Source organism: Apium graveolens, chromosome 2 (genome assembly GCF_009905375.1).
Source record: "Apium graveolens cultivar Ventura chromosome 2, ASM990537v1, whole genome shotgun sequence".
Classification (NCBI taxonomy): Eukaryota; Viridiplantae; Streptophyta; class Magnoliopsida; order Apiales; family Apiaceae; genus Apium; species Apium graveolens.
The window spans coordinates 320829782-320853679 of NC_133648.1; the positions used below are offsets into that span (position 1 = coordinate 320829782).

At 34.9% G+C, this 23898-nt stretch overlaps 8 protein-coding genes across 9 annotated transcripts; 6 read left to right on the forward strand and 2 right to left on the reverse strand.

Moving 5' to 3' along the window:
• Window positions 1-113: 113 nt before the first annotated feature.
• On the forward strand, window positions 114-1303 carry LOC141706457 (uncharacterized). Its single transcript, XM_074509218.1, has one exon. The coding sequence runs from the start codon at window positions 453-455 to the stop codon at window positions 1170-1172; it is 720 nt and encodes a 239-aa protein (XP_074365319.1). The 5' UTR covers window positions 114-452; the 3' UTR covers window positions 1173-1303.
• Window positions 1304-4195: 2892 nt separating this feature from the next.
• Window positions 4196-7800, forward strand: LOC141709077 (transcription factor ABORTED MICROSPORES). Of its 2 annotated transcripts, none has more exons than XM_074512976.1 (10): window positions 4196-4332; window positions 4452-4549; window positions 4935-5040; window positions 5137-5349; window positions 5431-5512; window positions 5701-5769; window positions 6017-6679; window positions 6812-7123; window positions 7204-7380; window positions 7473-7800. In XM_074512976.1, exons 1-10 carry the CDS (start codon window positions 4247-4249, stop codon window positions 7683-7685), a joined length of 2019 nt encoding a protein of 672 aa, XP_074369077.1. In that variant the 5' UTR covers window positions 4196-4246; the 3' UTR covers window positions 7686-7800. The 2 variants fall into 2 exon arrangements, with proteins under 2 accessions (XP_074369077.1, XP_074369078.1); XM_074512977.1 differs by having other exon boundaries at window positions 4207-4402; window positions 4484-4549.
• Window positions 7801-7888: 88 nt separating this feature from the next.
• On the reverse strand, window positions 7889-8510 carry LOC141705040 (basic blue protein-like). The gene is made up of 2 exons (XM_074508116.1): window positions 8327-8510; window positions 7889-8226 (listed from the first exon to the last, which is right to left on the reverse strand). Exons 1-2 carry the CDS (start codon window positions 8508-8510, stop codon window positions 7889-7891), a joined length of 522 nt encoding a protein of 173 aa, XP_074364217.1.
• A 579-nt stretch (window positions 8511-9089) lies between these two features.
• LOC141705051 (uncharacterized) lies at window positions 9090-9803 on the forward strand. The gene has a single exon (XM_074508125.1). It carries the CDS (start codon window positions 9090-9092, stop codon window positions 9801-9803), a length of 714 nt encoding a protein of 237 aa, XP_074364226.1.
• Window positions 9804-10877: 1074 nt separating this feature from the next.
• On the forward strand, window positions 10878-11591 carry LOC141705059 (uncharacterized). The gene has a single exon (XM_074508136.1). It carries the CDS (start codon window positions 10878-10880, stop codon window positions 11589-11591), a length of 714 nt encoding a protein of 237 aa, XP_074364237.1.
• A 1780-nt stretch (window positions 11592-13371) lies between these two features.
• Window positions 13372-14082, forward strand: LOC141705068 (uncharacterized). The gene has a single exon (XM_074508143.1). The coding sequence runs from the start codon at window positions 13372-13374 to the stop codon at window positions 14080-14082; it is 711 nt and encodes a 236-aa protein (XP_074364244.1).
• Window positions 14083-15844: 1762 nt separating this feature from the next.
• Window positions 15845-16795, forward strand: LOC141706458 (uncharacterized). The gene has a single exon (XM_074509219.1). It carries the CDS (start codon window positions 16008-16010, stop codon window positions 16698-16700), a length of 693 nt encoding a protein of 230 aa, XP_074365320.1. The 5' UTR covers window positions 15845-16007; the 3' UTR covers window positions 16701-16795.
• Window positions 16796-17583: 788 nt separating this feature from the next.
• On the reverse strand, window positions 17584-23450 carry LOC141706459 (NADH dehydrogenase [ubiquinone] 1 beta subcomplex subunit 2-like). The gene is made up of 4 exons (XM_074509220.1): window positions 23276-23450; window positions 19035-19080; window positions 18873-18951; window positions 17584-17802 (listed from the first exon to the last, which is right to left on the reverse strand). Exons 1-3 carry the CDS (start codon window positions 23374-23376, stop codon window positions 18895-18897), a joined length of 204 nt encoding a protein of 67 aa, XP_074365321.1. The 5' UTR covers window positions 23377-23450; the 3' UTR covers window positions 17584-17802; window positions 18873-18894.
• Window positions 23451-23898: the final 448 nt, after the last annotated feature.

Genomic DNA, 23898 nt, shown 5'->3' on the forward strand with positions numbered 1-23898 from the left:
GTGCTGGCTGTTAAGGTTCCTTCTGTCTGCAACCACCGTGCTATCATTGAAATATGCACATTTTCCATTGCATCTGTTCAATTTTCTTGATATGCATAAACCCATAATGGTGATGTCCATGTCTGGAAGACTTTGGCAATCCACTCTTGATTGTTCATTTAAAAAGATAACCTATACCATGATTGAACTCTCTGCATCTGGATGACTTTAATCTTGTCGTGCTCAAATATCAAACATGTCCTGAATTATAGCTTGCTTTTATGTCCAGCACATGAAATGGCCATGCACACATGCTAATATGATTCCTTTTGTCTCCTCTTCTTTATATAAAAGGTGCTGAAGGAAAAGCTTAGATCAAACCAATCTGTAAGCTCTAATATCTCATTGAGTTTTTCTCTTTCTTTCTTCAATAAATAACTGGAAGCCTTTTATTCGGAACCTAAAGAAAAAACATGAGCCATTCTCGTTCAATCAGTTTACCTTCCAGACCTCATCCTTCATCCGAGGATGTAGATGAGCAGCTGTGCAGACTAAGGTCATCGGATGCTACATCCACTTCATCCCTATGCACCAAACTCAGTGGCCTCAAGGACTTGTATGAATGTCTAGATGACTTCCTTAAATTGCCAAGTATGCATTCTAACGATTCTGAAGAAGTTCTTGGTGCATCTATTAGGCTGTTGGATTTGTGCAATTTAACTAAAGACGCATTCTCACAAATGAGAGCATCCGTGCAAGATCTTGAGTCATCTCTTCGAAGAAAAGAAGCTGATGTGTCAAGCAAAGTTGGAAGGTACTTGATCTGTATGAAAAAAGTTAACAAAATGGTCTCCAAGAGCCTTGTTAGTTTTAAGAAGTCTCAAAATAAGAAATGCAAGGAGACTTCTGCTATTGTGAGCCTCCTAAGAGAAGTTGAAGAAGTCAGTATAACAATTTTTGAGTCTCTTTTGTCATCAGTCTTTCCTGCAAAGGACGCATCAAAGCAAAACCTGTGGTCAGTGGTTTTCAAGTCAACACAGGCCAACTCCAAACTAGTACATAAAGTCAGTGATCTGAAATGTTTGATGGAACTTGACACGAACATGCAAGACTACGAGGAGGATTTAGAATGTGTTTTCAGATCTTTGATAAAGACTAGAGTCTCTATTCTCAATTTTTCAAGCCAATACTAGTCAGCTCTACAATTATGCTCAAATAGCATCCTTTAAATTTTTGTTAAGGATCTATCTTCTGTGCTTAAATCAGAAGCAAATGTATAGATAAATTGAAATTATAGTGAAAGTATGTTACGAGAAAATTGTCCATTGTCATATCCACATTTTTTATGTTTCTTCTAACATATAGATAATTTTGCTTTATGGCTCATCAGCCTATTATGTACATGGTCCCTATTCGTATGCTGTATTCTATTTATTTTTCTGTACTTGTTTACTTTTCATTGTCCGTATTATTAGGATTGTAATACCAGAATTTGGACTCAAGACATTTGGCCTTGACAACTTAGTCCAGGTTTTAATGCAGATTTTGATTACAAAAACAGAAAAAGTTTTTGCCACCTATGTTACTGCTCCTGCCTCTTGTTATGGAGCATGGTTCTTGTAGCATTCTTACTTTGTTCAGAGAACTGAACATAAATAATTGCAGACGTGCAGGATCTATATATGCAGATCACAGACACTGATAACCAATGACAGGTTGCGCGATAAGGTTCCTTTGGTCTGCTAACACTCTTTAACTTTTTTGAAATTGCACATTTCCATTGTATCCATTTAATTTTTATGATATTAATCATTGCGATAATCGTACTGTCCATGTCTGGAAGACTTCAGCAATCCATGCGTGGTTGATCACAAGTATTGCTGTTATCGAACTGTCCATGTCTGAAAGACTTTAAACCCTTGTGCTTGATCATATATGAAATCGTCTTATTCTAATGCAGACAAGATTGGAGAATATCTTAAATATTAGCAAACTTCTGTGTACAGCACATAATAGGCCAACACATTAATGCAATATGATTCCTTCTGTCTTTAGTTTGTTCATTATATTTGTAGTGTCGAAGGCAAAGGGTAAATCAAACCAATCTTTTAGCTCAACATTTCATTGAGTTAGTTTCTTTTTGTTTTTGATAAATAACATGGAAGCCCTTACTTCAATGACAAAAAATATGAGCCATTCTCGTTCAATCAGCTTATCCTCTAGACCTCATCCTTCAGTCGCGAATGTAGAAAAACATTTGTGCAGGATAAGGTCATCAGACGCGACATCCACTTCATCACTCTGCAACAAACTAACTGGCCTCAAGGACTTGTATGAATGTTTGGATGATTTGCTTCAGTTGCCAATCATGAAATTTTGCAATACTGAAGAAGTTCTTGGTGCATCTATTAGGCTCTTATATTTGTGCAACACAACAAAAGATGCATCTTTTTAGATCTCTGATCAAGACTAGAGTCACTATCTGTAATGAAGCTATAACAAAGTGCTTGCTTGTGAATGTTAATGAATTGGCAACTAGGTCAACTTAGCAAGATAGGCTAAACTAATTTAAATACGAAGAAAACAGTGTAAAGATTCTTAATGTTCCGATCTGCCTTGCAAGATATGTTTAAAATATAGTTAAAAGGATATAGACTATGATCCTGTCCTCCTGATGCCTCTGGATATGAAGCATGGTTATCGTGTTATTTTTAAAAAAATTGCAACGCTGATTGAAACTTATTGCTAAAGCCTGATCTTTATAAATGGATCACAGTCATTGTTAATTCATGACAGGCTGCTAAGTTTCTTTGTGTCTGCAGATAGTAGCATACTATTACTGAAATATGCACATTTTCCATGGCCTCCAATCAATTTTCGAGAGATAAGTAATGCCAATGGTACCATCCATGTCTGGAAAACTTCGGCAATCCCCTCGTGGTTGATCATATACAAAATTAAACCATGCTGTGATAGAACTTTCCATGTTTAAAGTAGTTTAATCTCCTCACATGGAAGGCCAATAATATTTCCTTTGTCGCCTATTGTTTATATAAAAGGTTCCCAAGGCCAAGGTTACGTCAAATCTAATTTTCAAACTTAACATCTCATCGAGTTCATCTCTTTCTGACATGTAACATGACGGTGCTTACTACAACCACAAGATGTAAAGACCATTTGTCATTCTCGTTCAAACAGCTTACTGTCGAGAACTCATCCTTCAGCCATGAAGAAGCATTTGTGCGGAATAAGGCCATCAGATGCAACTCTTGTAAATGATATGTGATGCAGTTTTGGGAATAAAGAGTCGATCACTTCTTATTATGATGCATTTTTTGGGAATAAAGAGCGGATCACTTCTTATTATGATGCATTTTTGGGAATAAAGAGCGGATCACTTCTTATTATGATGCATTTTTTGGGAATAAAGAGCGGCTCACTTCTTATTATGATGCATTTTCGATCACTTGAAGCACATCTTATGTGCAATATTCAACCTTAGAGTCCAAAATTCAATGTAGTTGAGAATTTCAGACTTGCCGAGAAATAAGAGCTTATGTGCAAGGTCATAAGTCATATTTTTGTAGAAGAGTAGCTTATATGCCCCGAAAAGTTGCAACATACTTGATCTGTTTGAAAATGGTAAACAAAATGGTTTTCAAGGTAAACAAAAGTTGCAAGATACTTGATCAGAACCAAACATTTCTTGAAGCTCGTATAGCTTTGCTTCAATCGTTGAAAAGGGAATCTAGTATTTTGTACATATATCAGAGCAGATGTATATGATGTATCAAGATTAAGGTGAGTATATATGATGAGAAAAAGTTCAATATTTTTGGGGCCCTTGAGTGTAGGGGGTCCTAGGCGCAAGTCTTGCTCGCCTATAGCCAGGGCCACCCCTGCATGGCTATTAAGATTTATAAAAGTATACTATTTAAGTCTGGTCCTTGATTATAAAAAAGTAAACTAATAAGAAAGTAATGAAGTCTGATAGTATTTGATTGTTAACATATGTGTTTGATTAGAAGTTGCAGAGTATAAGAAGCATGAAGAACATGAAACTAATACGAAATGAAGGACTCTTAACAAGGTAGTTAGGGGATTGTAGGCCCTATTTTTCATTAGCTCATGCATTCCATCCCTCTCCTAATACATTTCAATCTAATATTTATCAAACACTTGATTACTATTATTCATACACTAACTAATTAAATTCCACTAAACTTGCTACTCTTCTTCTGGTAACAAACTCCAACTCCCTCCCTCTATGTCATGCATGTCCTGCTCTTCACCTACCACAGTAACGGCCTATCTACATATACATCTATTTTATATAGCTAAGATAATAGTGAGGTAAGGATATGAAGATACTCACAACATGATGTTGCAGTTAGACATAGCTATCTGCCATCTATTGGTATTGGTATGGATGTTTGCTGCTGTTTTTTTATCTTGACTTTTGTTTCTTGCAGCATCCTACTTTTGTTTACCCTTGCATGCTCAGGTACAAGATATAGATACATCATCCTGTATTTTGCCAAGATCAAAAGCTTCCGTTCGTGGTGGGAAGGTACAGTTAAACCTCTTTAAAGTAATACGCTCGGGACCACGAAAAAAATTACTCTACTGAGTTTATTACTTTAGTAAAAATACATTGTCTTCATTGTGTTAAGATTGGAGAAAGATATTATCTTAGAGATGATATTATCTTATCGATTATTACTTAATCGAGGTTCAAGTGTATATTGATTATTACTCTATCTACCTATTTTTCATGCATAAAACTTTAAACTAGGCAGAAAGAGCTTCATTTCATCAACCTTTTGATGAATGCAAAGCTGATGTTGGTGTGTAATTAGGACTAGTATATAAAAGTTTCTGGGTTAACACTAAAAACAAATGATCAAGTATTTGCAATATATATTTGATAAATTAACATTGTCGACATGTAACAGGAAACATGAGCTTTTTGCAATCTATGATGGAAAAAATAAGGCCAGTACTTGTTGGTGTCAAAGGCTGGAACTACTGTGTTTTCTGGAAACTGAGTGAAGATCAAAGGCAATTCAATTTTTATTCAATATCATTTTATGTAGAAGAACTATTTAATCAGGGTTATCGATGTTTTTGATTGTTTGAATGTGTGTACGTAATTAGGTTCCTTGAGTTAATGGATTGCTGCTGCGCTGGGAGTGAGAACAAGGTGGATAATAATATGAATGGTGAAGCAGGAGATGAGGAGGAGCTTCTGTTCACAGTTGTTTGTATGAGTAATAATAATCCTTGCAGAGATATCATGTTTCAGCATCCAGCAACTAAGGCCTGTCAGCTGCTTTCACATTTACCTTCTTCTCTTCCAATGGATTCTGGGTACTTATATATAATCTCACTTCCTCATCACTATGTTTTATTAGTCATAGTGATTGATATTTGATTATGCGTAAATCACAGGATTCATGCACAGGCCTTGATATCGAATCAACCCAAATGGCTCAACTTCTCTAACACCTGCCACTCAGACATAATGCAGGAGGTGAGTACCAGTACCACACACACATATGTTGAAGACATGACAGTTTGTGCACTACAAGAAAAACTGGATCACACAACACATGTTACACAACGGTTAAAAAACTGTTGTCCGGAAATGACAGACAACAGTGAATTTCTTTGACATGAAAAACTGTTAATTTACCTTCTATGTACTCATTAATTTGGCAGGATGCAGTGGAGACTAGGGTTTTAATTCCGGTTTCAGTTGGATTAGTTGAGCTCTTTGTAGACAAACAAGTAAGTCTATATACTCACGTCGCATATAAACTTGTGAGATGTTTAACTGTGATGCTATAAATTGCAAGCATTATTTTGTAGTTCACATCACTACAAGAAAAGGGTCAATAGACATCGGTTTTTGGCTGATGTGTATGTTGTTTGCATCGTTTTTGCATTCGTGACTATGTCATTAGGTTGTCCATGAATCATCTTCATGCATGTGATTTCTTTTTGCATCGCCAGGTAATTAGTTTTCTTTGTGCAGGTATCTGAAGATCAACGTTTGATAGATTTTATAACATCACAGTTTAACATCTCACAAGATGATCAGATCACTTCAAACTTCTCATTCAAACCAACTTCAATAATTACTGAAAATGATCAAAAAAATCACAAGGAGCTTTTCCAGCCACCAGTCTCTCCAGCAACAATGATCCAAAATCTGAATCTTCAAGATGATATCAGCACAGATCAAATTCATTTACACAACTCTTCAATGAACTTCTTCCAACAATTTGACGATCACAATATGGAAAACGGAAACAAGAGCTTACTAGAAAGTCCCGATGATCAGTTGAATGAGGATCATAGGCCCTTAAATGCATATGATCCAGAAGATCTTGACACATTCCAGAAGTCCTTGATTAAAAATGCTATTGCAAGTGTTGATGCACAAATGATCAATACTAATGTGGAGCCTACTAAAAGCAAGAAACGACAAAGTGATGATCGAGATTCCATGAACAGATCAGATTCGGTCTCTGATGATGAAGACAATAATGATGATGAAGATAATAATGATGGGAAGTACAGAAGAAGAAATGGAAAAAGTGGAGCTTGTAAAAACCTTGAAGCTGAAAGGAAGAGACGGAAAAAGCTTAATGAAAGGCTTTATCATCTTAGGTCTTTGGTTCCTAAAATTACCAAGGTACTATATATAGATTAGCAAGACATAATCATATCTTTAATAACATATACTTACTCTTGTAATTACCTATGGAACGAACGTCTGTTGGACAAAACCAATGGAATACTTATTCACCTTATCACTTATATTCAGTTGGACAGAGCTTCAATTCTTGGAGATGCAATTGAATATGTAATGGAGTTAAAGCAACAAGTTGAAGATCTTCAAAATGAGCTGGAGAGGAACATGGACGATGAAGGTGGACAACAAAATGATAATGATCAAAGCACTCTTCAGTCAGAGGTTGTACATGGAAGTGAAGTTAAAATTGGAAAAAAATCTGAAGTTGTTAAACCTTGCAGTAGGACTTATAATGTGGGAGCGTCATCAAGTATTGGAACTGAGGTCTCCACTAAGAAAAATCCGAACTCTGAAAATACTAACGATAAGGTGCAGCAAATGGAGGTAAGATATGTACTTGTTTTTTCATGTGCCTGTGTGTTGTCTTGAATATATTGTGTAATTTTATTGAAATGTTACTGCAGCCGCAAGTGGAAGTGATTCAATTGGATGGAAATGAGTTGTTTGTGAAGGTATTCTGTGAGCACAAGCCAGGTGGTTTTGTGAAGTTAATGGAGGCTCTGAGTTCTCTTGGGCTTGAAGTAACAAATGTGAATGTTACTAGCTTATTATCACTTGTTCTCAATGTCTTCAAAGTTGAGGTATGTAAATTCAAATCATAAAGCTTTACATATTAGTATAACATTTGAGAGTTTGTGAACTGAGTTTTTGCAACCATTGTCTGCTGTCACAGAGGAAAGACTGTGACATGATTCAAGCTGATCATGTAAGGGAGTCTCTCCTGGACCTAACTAGAAACCCGAACCGAAGTTGGCCTGAGATATCTAAAGCAGCTACATCAGAAAATGGAAATGGCAGTGATCATCACAATTACCATCCTTATCACCACCATCAACATCCCATGCACTTCCACCACAATCATCATCTCCACCATCTCCATAATTAAGAAAAATTGATAGCTGTAGCCTGTAGGGGCCCTCTTTTCGAGTTTCCTTGTTTCTTTTGCTACTTCATGAAATTAAGAACTTTCTGTTGATGTATGAACTTTGGTTTACATTATAGCGTAAAGAAAATGAGGGTGCCTTTCATCTTCATGGATTACAATTGTTCTACATTATCCAAAAATATGATCACAAAGTAATAACAAAATTATGTTAGAACTTTCAGTAGAAAGGCTAATGAAGCAGCTACAGAATATACAAGTAAACTAGCATCCCTTTTCTTTGTCGCGCTGTTTTGATCCATGCCTGATGGAACATCTGCAGTTGTATTATTATTAATATCGTTTACGTTGATACCAAATCTCATACCACCAGAACAATGGTCAGGCACATCACATATAAACCAATATTTTTTGGCCTCATTCAGCACAATTTGATCATTTCCAGTCTCATATCTCGCCAACACTCCAGTGCTTGAGTTGCAGGACTGGTATGTAGCTTGTGTTACCACACAAGTATTATGCTGCGTCAGAACATAATTAAAAACTGCACCACATTTCGCCAAAAAAAAAAAAAAAATTAGAACATAGCAAACCAGTACAATTTGACAGTTCATGGCAGGACAGAGGCTAGAGAGAATGCTAACCAAGAGTGTCGCCAACGCTGAAATTGTACTTCTGCAACCAACTTAGATAATTTACTCCTGTGTTCCAGTTTTCGGAATCACCAACGTTGTAGACCAGGGATTCAACTGTACTAGTACTTAGAAATGAACAATAAATGAGGAAAAATATCTTCATAAAGCAACTCACAGGTTTAGCTCCTTCCATTGCTTCGACTAATCCCAAGGATGAAGCAGGTATTAAATTATGAAAATGGTTGAGTACAGAAAAATATAGTTATATTGCTTTGTGCAATCCATTAGAAGATATACAAGTGAAGCCAGATTGATCTACCACGGACTTCTCAATGTTACAAATCTAACTGTTTCACATAATAATAAATTATTTCGGATAGATCGATGCTTAATTTATACAGCTTCCACAATTTACATAGAAAGGAGTCATGTTGGAATTTTAGTTTCTGGATTATAGTTTAGTTTCTCGACAATTGGATTAGTTGACTTGAAAGGTTATTTATTCATAGTTGCACTTAAATTGTTTCTCTAGCTGTGTTCCTGTTTGTTGGTATCATCTTTATGTTTATGTTGGTTGTCATATTACAACTGTTACATGAAATGGCCATGCAGTACTCATGCCAATATGATTCCTTTTGTCTCCTCTTCTTTATATAAAAGGTGCTCAAGGCAAAGCTTAGATCAAACCAATCTGCAACATCTCATTGAGCCTTTCTCTTTCTTTCTTCAATAAATAACTGGAAGCCTTTTACTTGGAACATAACGAATAAACATGAGCCATTCTCGTTCAATCAGCTTACCTTCCAGACCTCATCCTTCAGCCGAGGATGTAGGGGAGCACTTGTGCAGATTAAGGTCATCAGATGCTACATCCACTTCATCTCTATGCACCAAACTCAGTGGCCTCAAGGACTTGTATGAATGTCTAGATGACTTCCTTAAATTGCCAAATGTGCACTCTAACGATTCTGAAGAAGTTCTTGGTGCATCTATTAGGCTATTGGATTTGTGCAATTTAACTAAAGATGCATTCTCACAAATGAGAGCATCTGTGCAAGATCTTGAGTCATCTCTTCGAAGAAGAGAAGCTGATGTATCATGCAAAGTTGGAAGGTACTTGATCTGTATGAAAAAAGTTAACAAAATGATCTCCAAGAGCCTTGCTAGTTTTAAAAAGTCTCAAAATAAGAAATGCAAGGAGACTTCTGCTATTGTAAGCCTCCTAAGAGAAGTTGAAGTGGTCAGTATAACAATTTTCGAGTCTCTTTTCTCATCACTCGTTCCTGCAAAGGAAGCATCAAAGCAAAACCGGTGGTCATTGGCTTTCAAGTCAACACAATCCAAACATGTACATGAAGTCAGTGATCTGAAATGTTTGAGGGAACTTAACACGAACATGCAACACTGCGAGGAGGACCTAGAATGTGTGTTCAGATGTTTGATAAAGACTAGAGTCTCTATTCTCAATTTTTCAAACCGTTACTAGTCAGCTCTACAATTATGCTCAAATAGCATCCTTTAAATTTTTGTTAAGGATCTATGGTTTTGTGCTTGAATCAGAAGCAAATGTATAGATAGATTGGAATTATAGTGAAAATATATTACAAGAAAACTTGTTCATTGTCATATCCACATTTTTATATTTCTTCTAGCAATTACTTGTGCAGTATATGATTCTCTTCTTTTGCACTGAGAAAATAAAATCACAACGAAAAAACAATTATCTCCATAGTAATTATGTGTAATTACATTTGGCATAATCAAATAAATAATATGTGAAAAATCCATAACAGGCTGCTTGCACATGGATGTTAATTAATTTCTCAAATAGGTCATCTTAGCAAATTAGCCTAAACAACTGACTGAAATGTGAAGAGAAAAAGGTGTAGATATTCTAAATGTTCCTATCAGCATGTTAAGTTAGTTAGGTTTCAACCCTGAGAAATGTATAAAATAGCATTGAAATGTTATAGGATGAAATCATGTCCTTCCTATGCCTCTGGTTATGAAGCATGGTACTCGTGGATGTCGTTATTTTAATAGTGAAACTTGATATAAACTAGCTAATTTCTGATGATCAAGATCTTTAAATATGAATCACAGCTATTGATATTAAGTGCAGGCTGTTAAGGTTCCTTCTGTCTGCAACCACCATGCTATCATTGAAACATGCACATTTTTCATTGCATCTGTTCATTTTTCTTGATATGCATAAACCCATAATGGCGATTGTCATGTCTGGAAGACTTTGGCAATCCACTCGTGAGTAATCATCTAAAAATATAACCTACACTATGATTGAACAGTCTGCATCTGGATGTCTTAATCATGTATGTGCTCAAATATTAAATACGTCCTGAATTATAGCTTGTTTTTATGTCCAGCACATGAAATGGCCATGCTAATATGATTCCTTTTGTCTCCTCTTCTTTATATAAAAGGTGCTGAAGGCAAAGCTTAGATCAAACCAATCCATAAGCTCTAACATCTCATTGAGTTATTCTCTTTCTTTCTTCAATAAATAGCTGGAAGCCTTCTATTCGGAACATAAAGAATAAACATGAGCCATTCTCGTTCAATCAGCTTACCGTCCAGACCTCATCCTTCAGCCGAGGATGTAGAGGAGCAGTTGTGCAGACTAAGGTCATCAGATGCTACATCCACTTCATCCCTATGCACCAAACTCAGTGGCCTCAAGTACTTGTATGAATGTCTAGACGACTTCCTTAAATTTCCAAGTGTGCTTACTAACGGTTCTGAAGAAGTTCTTGGTGCATCTATTAGGCTGTTGGATTTGTGCAATTTAACTAAAGATGCATTCTCACAAATCAGAGCATCCGTGCAAGATCTTGAGTCATCTCTTCGAAGAAGAGAAGCTGATGTATCAAGCAAAGTTGGAAGGTACTTAATCTGTTTGAAAATAGTTAACAAAATGGTCTCCAAGAGCCTTGCTAGTTTTAAGAAGTCTCAGAATAAGAAATGCAAGGAGACTTCTGCTATTGTAAGCCTCCTAAGAGAAGTTGAAGTGGTCAGTATAACAATTTTCGAGTCTCTTTTCTCATCTGTCTTTCCTGCAAAGGAAGCATCAAAGCAAAACCGGTGGTCATTGGTTTTCAAGTCAACACAATCCAAACGTGTACATGAAGTCACTGATCTGAAATGTTTGATGGAACTTGACACAAACATGCAACACTGCGAGGAGGACCTAGAATGTGTTTTCAGATCTTTGATAAAGATTAGAGTCTCTATTCTCAATTTTTCAAACCATTACTAGTCAGCTCTACAATTATGCTCAAATAGCATCCTTTAAATTTTTGTTAAGGATCTATTGTTTTGTGCTTGAATCAGAAGCAAATGTATAGATAGATTGGAATTATAGTAAAAATATATTACAAGAAAACTTCTTCACTGTCATATACACATTTTTTAATATTTCTTCTAGCAATTACTTGTGCAGTACATGATTCTCTTCTTTTGCCTCGAGAAAACAAAATCACAATGAAAAATGTGCATATTATGTGTAATTATGTGTAATTATATTTGGCATAATCAAATACATATTATGTAAAAAAATCCATAACAGACTGCTTGCACATGGATGTTAATAAATTGCTTAAATAGGGAAAATGTATAAAATAGGATTAAAATGTTATTGGATGAAATTATGTCCTCCCTTTGCCTCTGGCTATGAAGCATGGTACTCGTGGATGTCGTTATTTTAATTGTGAAACTTGATATAAACTAGCTAATTTCTGATGAGCATGATCTTTAAATATGAATCACAGCCATTGACAATTAAGTGCAGGCTGTAAAGGTTCTTATTCTCAATGTGCTTAACCAATAGTTTTTAGTGAACTGAATGATTAGGCTCAATAGCATCCCTTACATTTTAATAGCGTGTATGATTAAGGTCTTTCATATGGATGGTTTTTAATCAATTAAGACGGATGGGTGAAACATTTCTAAATATTAACAACAATGCTTTAAAGATTTTAGATATTTGAAAACTAGGTTGGCTTTGATATATTAAGGTTAATTTTCAAAAAAGAATGCTCAGCCTTCATTCAACATGTGTTTAGGGCTCTAGGCCAAAGAAACTTTAGAAGATAAAAGAGAGACTACACTCTAATAAGTGATACTGCGTCTGCTCATGAAGCATGCATGTCGCCAGTTGTTTATCGTTACCACGTTTCAGAAAGGGAAGTCGCCCTAAGTAGCATCTGCGGAATCATCCACTCAATATATAATTGATGTGAAAAATCACAGTGATTGTTTTGAATATTTATTGACAGGCTGCCAAGGTTCCAACTGTTCCCCAGCAGTATGATTTCATTGAGATATGAACAATAATTAAAATATGATCCCTCTCGTGGATAATTATATAAAACCACAGACCATGCTTAAATTGTGACTCTAAATGCAGGACTTTTATATATAAAATAGGATTGAAATGATATTGGATGAAATCATGTCCTCCCTATGCCTCTGGTTATGAAGCATGTTACTCGTGGGCTTCGTTATTTTAGTTATGAAACTTTAAATCAAGTAGCTCCTGATGAGCAAGATCTTTAAATGCGGATCACAGCCATTGATAATTAGGTGCAGACTGCTAAGGTTCCTTCTGTCTGCAACCACCATGCTCTCATTGAAATATGCACATTTTCCATTGCATCTGTTCAATATTCTTGAGATACATAAAGCCATAATGGTGCTGTCCATGTCTTAAAGACTTTAGCAATCCACTCGTGAATGGTTATTTAAAAAGATTGCCTATGCCATGATTGAACTTTCTGCATCTGGATGACTACCATCTTGTCGTGCTCAAATATATAAAAAAGCAAACAAATCCTGAATAATAGTTGGCTTCTGTGTTGAGCACATGAAAGGCATTCATGCCAATATGATTCCTTTTGTCTCCTCTTGTTTATATAAAAGGTGCTGGAGGCAATGGTTAGATCAAACCAATCTATGAGCTGCAACATCTCATTGAGCCTTTCTCTTTCTTTCTTCAATAAATAACTGGAAGCCTTTTACTTGGAACATAAAGTATAAACATGAGCCATTCTCGTTCAATCAGCTTACCGTCCAGACCTCATCCTTCTGCCACGGATGTAGAGGAGCATTTGTGCAGACTAAGGTCATCGGATGCTACATCAACTTCATCACTATGTAACAGACTCAGTGGCTTGAAAGACTTGTATATGTGTATGGATGACTTTCTTCAGTTGCCAATTATGCATTCTAGCGATTCTGAAGTAGTTCTAGGTGCATCTATTAGGCTGTTGGATTTATGCAACTTAACTAAAGATGCATTCTCACAAATGAGAGCATCAGTGCAAGATCTTGAGTCATCTCTTCGAAGAAGAGAAGCTGATGTATCAAGCAAAGTTGGAAGGTACTTAATCTGTTTGAAAAAAGTTAACAAAATGGTCTCCAAGAGCCTTGCTAGTTTTAAGAAGTCTCACAATAAGAAATGCAAGGAGACTTCTGCTATTGTAAGCCTCCTAAGAGAAGTTGAAGTGGTCAGTATAACAATTTTCGAGTCTCTTTTCTCATCTGTCTTTCCTGCAAAGGAAGCATCAAAGCAAAACCGGTGGTCATTGGTTTTCAAGTCAACACAATCCAAACGTGTACATGAAGTCAGTGATCTGAAATGTTTGATGGAACTTGACACAAACATGCAACACTGCGAGGAGGACCTAGAATGTGTTTTCAGATCTTTGATAAAGATTAGAGTCTCTATTCTCAATGTGCTTAACAAATAGTTTCTAATGAACTGAATGATTAGGCTCAAATAGCATCCTTTACATTTTAAACAAGGATTCTATTAGTTTGTACAAGAATTAGAGTACATCTGTACATATTTTACAACTTCAGTTATAATATATACTGAGAATGATTCAGTACCATATCTGGACTCATTATACACCATTGCTTTTGTTGCTCTTGCTCTTAACTTCAAGATAAGAAAATTTTAAGGCTATTCTTTGTTCTTAATCATTAATATTGGAGGTATGGTGCACAGCACAGAAAAATTCATGAGTAATCATGTACAAATACATTTACATGATTCTTTCTTGCTCATCCGAAATTTATCTCCAAGTTTATTAAAAAAATGTATGATTAAATGCATGTTAAGCTACATAACTTGACTTTCCTACATAGCTGGGCCAAGCAAGATACCAAATGGGCTGAGCTATAAATTGGTGTTCTATATTTTCTATCAAGCCCATTTAAGTTGAGTCAAATACTCCCTCCGATCCACCTATTTGTATACGCATGGGATGTGCGACGGAGGTTACGAAAAATTATAATTTATGAAGAAAAATAAGAAATATGAATAAAGTGGTGGGACTGATTAATATTTAATGTATAAAATGAGTCTAGTTGAATAAAGTAGTGAATAGCCATTAATTTTAATATTATAAAACTTTACTATTTTTGAAATTCATAGAATTAAGAGGTTCGTTCCAAAAAGGAAATTGTTTAGAATTGAACGGGATAAGGGGAGTTAGACCATTGAAAATCTGACTGCTGTGCTGAAAACGAGTTTAATATTATGATGTCAGTTTAGCCCAACAAGCAGAAGAGTGCACTACAATTTCTAGTTGTACTTGTGCAGAAATGGCTGGCAAGTGTGGACTTGAATGAGTCATGTATCATGCTCATGCATAAAGAGCCAAAACCAAAATAATTATTTACCCGATGAAATAATAATAATTAGGCTCTTAATCCCCGGAAACCGGTTATCACGGAAGGTTTATCTAACATATTGATCCAGAATCATTAGATATGTATTTCAAGAGCAGATTCAAGCATTTTTTAATATTTATAGCAGAAAGTGTTTTCTCATTTTCTCGGATATTTTCCACTAGAAGGGAGAACTTTCCGCTATAAATATGCGCGAGATAAAAAAAAATGCTTGAATCTGTGCCTTTAAAATATAAATCTAGTGCCCCTGGAGCAGTGTGTTAGTAAGGCTTAACTGGCCCCCTATTATCAGGGACCAGGACCCTAATAATTATGCAGTATTCAGTTAAAATATATTTAGCTAATTAAGTTAAAATGAAAACTGAATTTCTTGGAAGTTCAGTATAGAAACATACCAGCTAAGCTACACTCCTAATCCAAGATTTATTGTTTAAATTCACACTTGAATAATATACAACTCCCTGATCACCACTGATGTAGCTCAATTAGTTCAGACTTAGCAACATAAAATCAATAATACAAACAGTCAAACAGATTACACAAGCTGTCACCTCTGCACTCGTGCATGCATGAGCTTACTATATTAGACTTTGTCTGCAACCTACAACTCTGCAACAAACCATACGTAAGTTCCTGCTATGTTTAAACTATCCCAGCTGTTGTCATTTATTTCGAGTCCGTACAAACAAGGACACCTTCTTATCTCCTTCCTTAAAATCTCAGATCTAATCCTGTCCACCGCGCATATAATCTTATCTTGCAGCTTGTTAACCATATGATCCTATTGGGTCTTCCTCGAACACCTTAAGGTTTTAGATGAGCTGGTTACTCAACATAGCTGACTCCTCCCTCTATATATATGAACCTCGGAAATTAGCCTACTAACCTATTCATAAGTACTCATCAGGGATTCTTAAAATAGCTTCCTAAATATTTCATCAGTCATCTTGCTTTTAATCAATCTCTCAGTTTTGAAGTTATGTTGCACTTAGACTTTGAAGCTTTGAAAGAACTTCACAACACAGCAAACAATTTGCTTCACTCCCCAGTAATCAAACAGACTCTTGTCAGTCACCAGCAAGAGAAACATGTTAATGAGGTCTCTGAAGCATCTCTCTGCATGTTGGATGCCTGCGGAAATACTAAAGATGTTCTTCTGTTGGTTAAAGACCATCTCCAGGAGCTTCAATCAACCTTTCGTAGGATCAGCATTGGTGAAACTGCAGCAACAGAAAACAAACTTTCGGGGTTTTGTGTTTACAGAAAGAAGCTGAGAAAAGAGCTGTTGAATTGCTCGAGGACATTGAAAGGAATGAAGAACAATGAGATAATGCACTCTGATCTCTACTCTATTGATCAGAACCTGGGGGTGGTTGTCAATGTGCTAAGAGAAGTGAGGGCTACAAATGTTTCAATTGTGGAGTCACTCATGTCATTGATGTCCATGCCTAGTCCTGTTTGCAAATCAAACAGAGGGTCATTTAGATCAAAATTCATGAGAGTGAACAGCCTAAGTCTCTGGAAAAACTGCGACATGAAGACATTTCAAACAGGCAACAGAATATTGGAAGCTGTGGAGACTGCCATTGAAGATCTCGAAGTTGAGTTAGACTGCATCTTTAGAAGGTTGATTCGAACCAGAGTTTCCCTTCTCAACATATTCACCACCTAGCTAAAAGATAGACTGGGAGACACTTAACAAATAACTTCTCTCAAGTACTGTTAGTTGTAACAATTCATTGATTCTTTACATTGATAACTTCTATAATAAAGGCCTTTTTTTCAGTTTTATAATTACAAAAACGAAATTTAATATATATATATATATATATATGGGTGCGCTTCACCAACCAAGATTGGTTGGAAGAGGTTTATGAGGCAATAAATCAAAGCCGTTAAAGTTAAAAAGGAATGGCTAGGATTAAAGCCTTCCGCAATGATTCATTGCTGACTGTCTTGAACGGCCCAGATTTGTTGATTCCACAGCCACGTGAGCTGTGGAACTTTTACATATATATATATATATATATATATATATATATATATCTACTTTTTGACTAAAAGAGAAGTATACAATCTTTACTTGTTCTCTGTGAACACTATTTAAGATAGTTTAGAATCACAGTAATGTATATAATCAAATTCTCTACCAGACAACATAATCAAGAACCATACAGATTTTACTTTCAAAGGAATCACAGAACTAAGTAGCTTCATGTATGTACAGCTGAAGTGATCTGTTCTGTTATTCACAAAGCTTGATTCCATTGGTTGTTGCACGAGAATTCCCTATATAAGGTATATAAGTTTTGATCTGGAGAATCATCTTGTTTCACAAGATGAATTCGGAACTGACTGATTTTATAATGTAAGTTTAGGATTCATTTCATAATGTCATGTCGTCGCTTCATGGTAAAAGCACCCACCACAAGCTTCTCTCGTGGAAGATATGTGTGTACATACATTTGTACTTTCACTTGGTAAATTATACTCAGAAGATGAAAGTGATTAAACAATATTACAAGATACAGCAAGTGAGTACTTGATGCTTCACCTTGAGATGTGGCAAGGAAAATTAATAAACAGATTGTAAAAAACAAAGCAAGTATAGCTTTAACAGATGTTACAATGTACACTTGAAACAAAATCACAAACTAAAAAACAATAAGTTTACAACAGTTTTTTATTCAGGAAAAAATACAAAGCCCGAATATCTGTACCAAGAACCTGGCAGATAGCTCTATGCTTTCTCCTCCAGCAGATTAAAGGGGGACCTGAAATCAGTGTTAACAAAAATATTTAATGATAAATATATATCAAATACACCAAAATTTAGCTCAGCTAGCTTCCAACTCTAAAACGAATCATTTTACAATAAATACTTTGTGATTAATTACTGTCTAGCTGATTAATCACAAAAAGCCAATACTCTATCTATGTACCCTCCTTTCTTCTTGGTAACATAAAAATTCACCTTGGCAGTATGGAGCATTGTTATCACGAAGACGACTAGTCGACGACTAGTCACCGACTAGTCGACGCGAAGGTACTCAGGCGCCGAGAGTCTCGAAGCCCGACTTGTCATCGACTAGTTGACGTGAAGGTCGTCCAAGAGTCTCGTAGTCTGACTTGGGCCCTTCATAACCATAATTGTGGTGTACCATGCTTATTTTGAACTTATTATTCAATTAATTTTGATTTAAATATAAAACTAACATGGTCAGTTATATTATATATTAAATCTAGTAATTATATGTATAATGAACACTTTGTCGACTTTTACGACTAGTCAGGCTACTTGTCGACTAGTCTTCACGAAGGTACTCGAGCGTCGAGGGTCGACTTGGCGCCGTGATAACCTTGGTATGGAGGTGGGGTCCTTGTTATTAAGTCGGAGTGCAAATTCAGAGATTAATGGAAATCTAGAATAATCTAAACTACTTTCTGATTTGATATAAATAGACATAACTAACAGCTTAAACTTAGCTTAAAATTCTAATTCATAGATAAGAATTCTAATTCTAATTAGATAAATGGATATCACCTATGATGACAGTGTGTTATTAACTGCTTATTAATCAAAAAGTCTTCCTTACTGATTGACATTTAGATTATATTCTCTTCTATTGCATGGGGATATAAATATGCATGCATACATATATAATTCATAGACATAACGGGCAATAACATATGACTGCTGACTATGTGATTGACTTGTTATGCTATTTAGGTTTGCAATTGGAACCTCAATTATAAACGACTTCTGCTTGGATAAATGATCCTGCTGAAGACCAGTAAATCATATGAACTTTAAAATAAAAGTATTTATATTACGAAATCTCACAAAATTGAAAATTCGTCCAAAGCTAATAACCATGGCCACTGGAATGATCATCATGCCCATCCCAAGGATGTCGCCAGCCCTAGAAGAAACACCAGTAAGATCAGATAGAGCAATATTAAAAAAAACATAATCAAACTGAAGAACTTTAACACTTATACTCACCAACACTACAGGACCGTCTTGCTTAGCTCTGTACAAAATCCAAAACCTGAAACAAAAATACATGAAGAATATTATATTATTAGTGCCTGCAATAAAATTATATTTCTGCCTAAGAGTCATATCACACATACCACCAAACAAGCAATACTTGTTTTAGAGAAACAAACACTTTCCTACTTATTTCCTGCAACCTATGCAAGTCAAATAGCAACCACTCAACCAGAAAAGTTATTGATCTACTAGGGAAAGCTTCTGTCAATAGACTAATCACAATCACATGAGACCTGATCTGTGCAGAATGTTACTGATATGACATGCATTTGGTTGAGGCAGCAAGATATGTGGTATAAGTTAAAAGGTCGACAGCAACCAACAGGATGATAATAAATCAAAGGAGTTGTAGCAGTCAGAGAAAGAACACACTAGCAAAGTAACAAGTCTATCAAAACAAAAGAATCTGCATTCTCCTGTATGTCTTACTTATTAAATATATAATTTACTTCTTTTGTACAGCTTTAAGTAGGTAGGAAAAATCGAAATGCTGAATCGTGAAACACAAATCCCGAAAAGTTTAACATTTAGCAGCTATATTTATCAAAATAAATTTACATATCCAGCATACAAGCTCGAGTCAAATCACAATTACGAAGTTTGTTCCCGATTAATTTTTATCCCTATAACAATAAACATGAAATAAATAATTCCTTACAGATAGAATTCTTGTACAACTAAAATTTGTAAAGCACGGAGACTAGGATGATGGATCGGCCGATCGGGTAACAAAAGAAATGGAATCGCTGAGAGGAAACATTAACAGCTCTTCAATGTGGCTAGAGCCCTTTAATTCAAGCACGTCTTCCTATTGGCTTTTGGGGTCTTAATCTACTCATTATTACCAAACTTAATATTAGGACTCCTGTCCTAATTTCGCAAATCATTTGAAGCACTTAAAAAACAAAACTATCTAATTCTCAATTACGGTTTTAGGATCTTCGTTATGCAACTCTTACTTCTTACAAACAATTTTTCCCATGAACTACACAATGCATATTTTCTCAATTACTTTCCAATGGATCATCACCAGAGGTATTGAAATCATGAGTCTCATTCATGCCAAAAATCTCCACCGTTGGTTTGTGGGACTCCTTTACATAGAATTGTATTCATGTTTATATACAGAAGGAAGAAAGCGGAAAAGACGATGACAGTAAACCTGGCGTGAACAACCAAGGCGGAGGAGAGGGGAGTGTCAAAAAGGAAAAAGAACACTGATTGTGATGTATATCAGAAGGATGCACGCAGAATACAGAAGAATTGATGAGGGTATATGTGCATGTGTGAAAATATACAACTGAAGACTCCATGTTACTGGCACAATGTGTGATGTGTCGAACTTATTACAAATTCATATTTGACTTGGTCAAAGTTTTTAGTACTATCACAACACATAATTTCTACATTTTTTATGAACTTTAACTACTTTCTAATTAAAAAAAAACTTATACTTATAAATTATAATTCGTTAACAACAGTCACGATGGCCAAGTCCTCCAAAGCGCCTGGGTTAGGTCCAGGTCCCCCAAGGCGTGGGGTTCTAATCCCAATTCTGACACTGACACATTCATTTTTTACAGGCACTACCAACAATTTCATTGACAAAGTTATAACCTGTGCAATACATGAAAAAATAAACATACAAAAAAAATATTTTAATAATTCATTATGATTCCCAGAAACGTTATAATGCTTTGTTAAGGATTTGCCCCTGTACATATTATGATATTAATAAATACTCCAATTAGATAACCCATATATTAGGGATCTTCATCCTTAACTTCACCCCCCCCAAGAATTAATCACTGATTTCTGAATATTTTTTCAATTGCTTTCCACAGTTTCTGTGTCGGGACTCCTTAACATGAAATTATAAACATGTTTCTATACAAAAGGAAGAAAGCGGAGAAGATCCTGGTGCCGACAGCTAAGGAAGAGAAGGAATGCAAGAAGTGCACTGCTTGAGTGCTTGGTGATGTAAATCAGAAGAATACACCCACACACACGAATATTATTCCAAGTTCATATTGGACTTGAAAAAATTTAATACTACTGTCACAGTATCACTAAATTTACTAGGCATAATATTTATAGGACCTTTTTGCCTTTCTATAACCAAGTAAACAAAATTTAATACTTAAAATTATACTATGGTACGGACAGTCAGGATGGCCGAGTGGTCGAAGGCCTGCGGGGCATAGGTTCAAATCCCACTCCTGACATTCTTTTTTTCATAACAGGTACTACCAACTTTTTATTGAAAAATTATAATGTTTCTTTTTTTATTAACAGGTACGACCAACTTTTTATTGAAAAATTATAATGTGTGTCAACATTTATAGAAATAAATTATAGAATTCTGATGCAAGACAGGGGTTAGGGAAGGGCAATCAACTCTATTCAATAATGATACATTACAAGAGTTTAGATACATATAATTTTTTAAATAAAGGAAACACCTTATTTTATTCTATTACTCTAATCTAGAATGACCTAATTATATAGTTACTTAATTTAACTTAAATCCTTAATCAACTATAATATATTTTATTCCTAAATAATAAAATATAATATATACAAATAAATTTACTAATTCCTTGTTCCGCATCAAATTCCATGGGTTATAATTGTGTTAAGGACAGGTAAACACATGTTTTATTCCCTAAAAAGCACATTGATGAGTGATGACCATTAATAATCCAATACTGATTAGTGATTACGAATCGTTGAATATATTTGATTATTAGATTATATATACATTTATTTTAATTTTTTTAAATAATATTTCTATGAATTTCAAGGGATTATAATCAGATCGAGCTTTTTATATATACTGAAACATATGTATTTTTCACCAAACAAAGATAATGAGCAATATGCAAAATATATGTTATTTGTAGGAAAGGTTTTATTGTGATTAGTAACTTAAAAAAAAGTCAGGAGATGAGTAACACAATTCTTTTTAGGGAAAGTAACATAAAATTGGTGCCAGATGTAAGAACAGCTGGTTGTATATATACAGTTGATAATAAGAAAGATCAAGACAAACCACATATCCAATAAGTGCAAGTTCTCTAGATTTTTAATCCACCAAGACCTTATAATGCGAAAAAGATCTTGGTATCATTTAACATTCAATTTCACTTTTGCTTCCTTCAAATTATTTTCACTAAGCTAAGATTTACAAGTATCAAGACGGCTAAATTCAAACCCCAGATGTGGCCTCAAGAGATTTCAATATTTGGAAGCTACTTTGATTTACTATTATGTAACTAATATTCACTACTTGATCTGGTCCTTTCATTTCAACACTACCTTTATATACTCTATATATGCTTTGGAAACATCTTTAATATTTATGAATCAGAATTAATGTCAAAACATTCTAGATCTTTCTTATTCTGATCACCCACTATAAAAAGGGGATCCACGGTAAATTTTAAGCATGAGAAAACAAAATAATTTTCTCACTAATTGAGTTTCTCGTATAACTTCGTTTCTGTTCTGCATAAAATAAGCTGTGTGCAGGGACATAACTGGCCTAGGGCGTACCTGGGCTTAAGCCCGGGTTAAGCCCGGGACAATTTCAGAACATAAAATTAGTAGTTATATATATACTTACTTTACATCCTAATTATATCTAAAGCCCATTGCTAAGTCACATTTTTCCAGTCCATTTATACTAAAACTTGTCCAACTCACTCAATCTCAGTGTAAATGAAACTAGTACTTCTATTTAAAAATTTTACGATCAGAGTTCTACTTTGAACACCGAACATTGAGTGTTGATATATGGGGTGATTGGCCCACCCCATTTTACGTTTCTGGTTCCGCCCTTGGCTGTGTGAAATGTTCTCTTCTAATAGAAATCAAAAAGCCAGTAAATCCTAACTTAACAGAGAAAATTCAATTTATACCTACTTGTTTCGCGCAATCAAACTATGAGGCACCAATTACACTAGACCGCAAATACAACTAATGATTTTGAAACGATAAAGAGTCGAGCTGAGGTGGGAAATAATATGATAAAACTATACGGCACCGAGAATCGTAAGACACGGAAAAATATACTAGCATACAACAACAAGCTCACTCTCTATCACTCAGCAATTTCACTCAAATTTGAATCAGATCAAATCATAATAAGAATAATAGATCGAGGTGAAATGAGTGGAAGAACAAAGTACCACATCATAGCGCACATGCCTTTGCCGGTGACTGAATGCCAGCGCTTGGGTTGATGAATAGTGACGCCTTTGTATGTGATTCCATGCCCATCTCCTCCCATTTTCGCACCTCAATTGACGTTATGTTCAGCCCTAATTTTGACTTTTTTGATGTAATGAATAACAAAACCTGACCTGTATATGTGCTTACTAAAATTTATCATTTCAACAAAACTAATTATAAAATATGAAAGTTCACCAAAATTTATTAAAAGTGGAAATTTAAATTATTTAGCATCAAATTTACTTAACTATTGTATTTCTTCAAATGAAAAAATATATATATTTCATTGTTAACACATTTTAAATAAAAAACGACAAACAATATATCTATTTAATAGATCATATTTTCAAGGTTTAATTAAATTCGTAATTATTATATTTTTATAACATTATATTTATTGGTTAAATGATTATTTATATAGCAAACAAAAAAAATATTTAATCTTTTAATGAATCATATTTGACTCATATTTTATAAGTTACAAACTACCGGTGATCCAGTATTATGTTCGAGTAGGATCCCGATGTTAAAATAGAATATATATTTGAATAAAATAAGATTGAATCAAAATATGAATATA

What these genes read in the sequence shown, in the direction of transcription:
- LOC141706457 (XM_074509218.1), top strand. Translation starts at nt 453, where the DNA reads ATGAGCCATTCTCGTTCAATCAGTTTACCTTCCAGACCTCATCCTTCA.
- LOC141705068 (XM_074508143.1), top strand. Translation starts at nt 13,372, where the DNA reads ATGAGCCATTCTCGTTCAATCAGCTTACCGTCCAGACCTCATCCTTCT.
- LOC141705051 (XM_074508125.1), top strand. Translation starts at nt 9,090, where the DNA reads ATGAGCCATTCTCGTTCAATCAGCTTACCTTCCAGACCTCATCCTTCA.
- LOC141709077 (XM_074512976.1), top strand. Translation starts at nt 4,247, where the DNA reads ATGTCATGCATGTCCTGCTCTTCACCTACCACAGTAACGGCCTATCTA. An exon ending in AGCTCTTTGTAGACAAACAA is followed by an intron (nt 5,770 to 6,016) that starts GTAAGTCTATAT and finishes TTCTTTGTGCAG; the next exon opens with GTATCTGAAGATCAACGTTT. An exon ending in ATAAGGTGCAGCAAATGGAG is followed by an intron (nt 7,124 to 7,203) that starts GTAAGATATGTA and finishes ATGTTACTGCAG; the next exon opens with CCGCAAGTGGAAGTGATTCA.
- LOC141705059 (XM_074508136.1), top strand. Translation starts at nt 10,878, where the DNA reads ATGAGCCATTCTCGTTCAATCAGCTTACCGTCCAGACCTCATCCTTCA.
- LOC141706459 (XM_074509220.1), bottom strand. Translation starts at nt 23,376, where the DNA reads ATGGGAGGAGATGGGCATGGAATCACATACAAAGGCGTCACTATTCAT. An exon ending in GGCATGTGCGCTATGATGTG is followed by an intron (nt 19,081 to 23,275) that starts GTACTTTGTTCT and finishes TTTTTGTTTCAG; the next exon opens with GTTTTGGATTTTGTACAGAG. An exon ending in AAGACGGTCCTGTAGTGTTG is followed by an intron (nt 18,952 to 19,034) that starts GTGAGTATAAGT and finishes TGTTTCTTCTAG; the next exon opens with GGCTGGCGACATCCTTGGGA.
- LOC141706458 (XM_074509219.1), top strand. Translation starts at nt 16,008, where the DNA reads ATGTTGCACTTAGACTTTGAAGCTTTGAAAGAACTTCACAACACAGCA.
- LOC141705040 (XM_074508116.1), bottom strand. Translation starts at nt 8,510, where the DNA reads ATGGAAGGAGCTAAACCTGTGAGTTGCTTTATGAAGATATTTTTCCTC. An exon ending in CAGCGTTGGCGACACTCTTG is followed by an intron (nt 8,227 to 8,326) that starts GTTAGCATTCTC and finishes AATGTGGTGCAG; the next exon opens with TTTTTAATTATGTTCTGACG.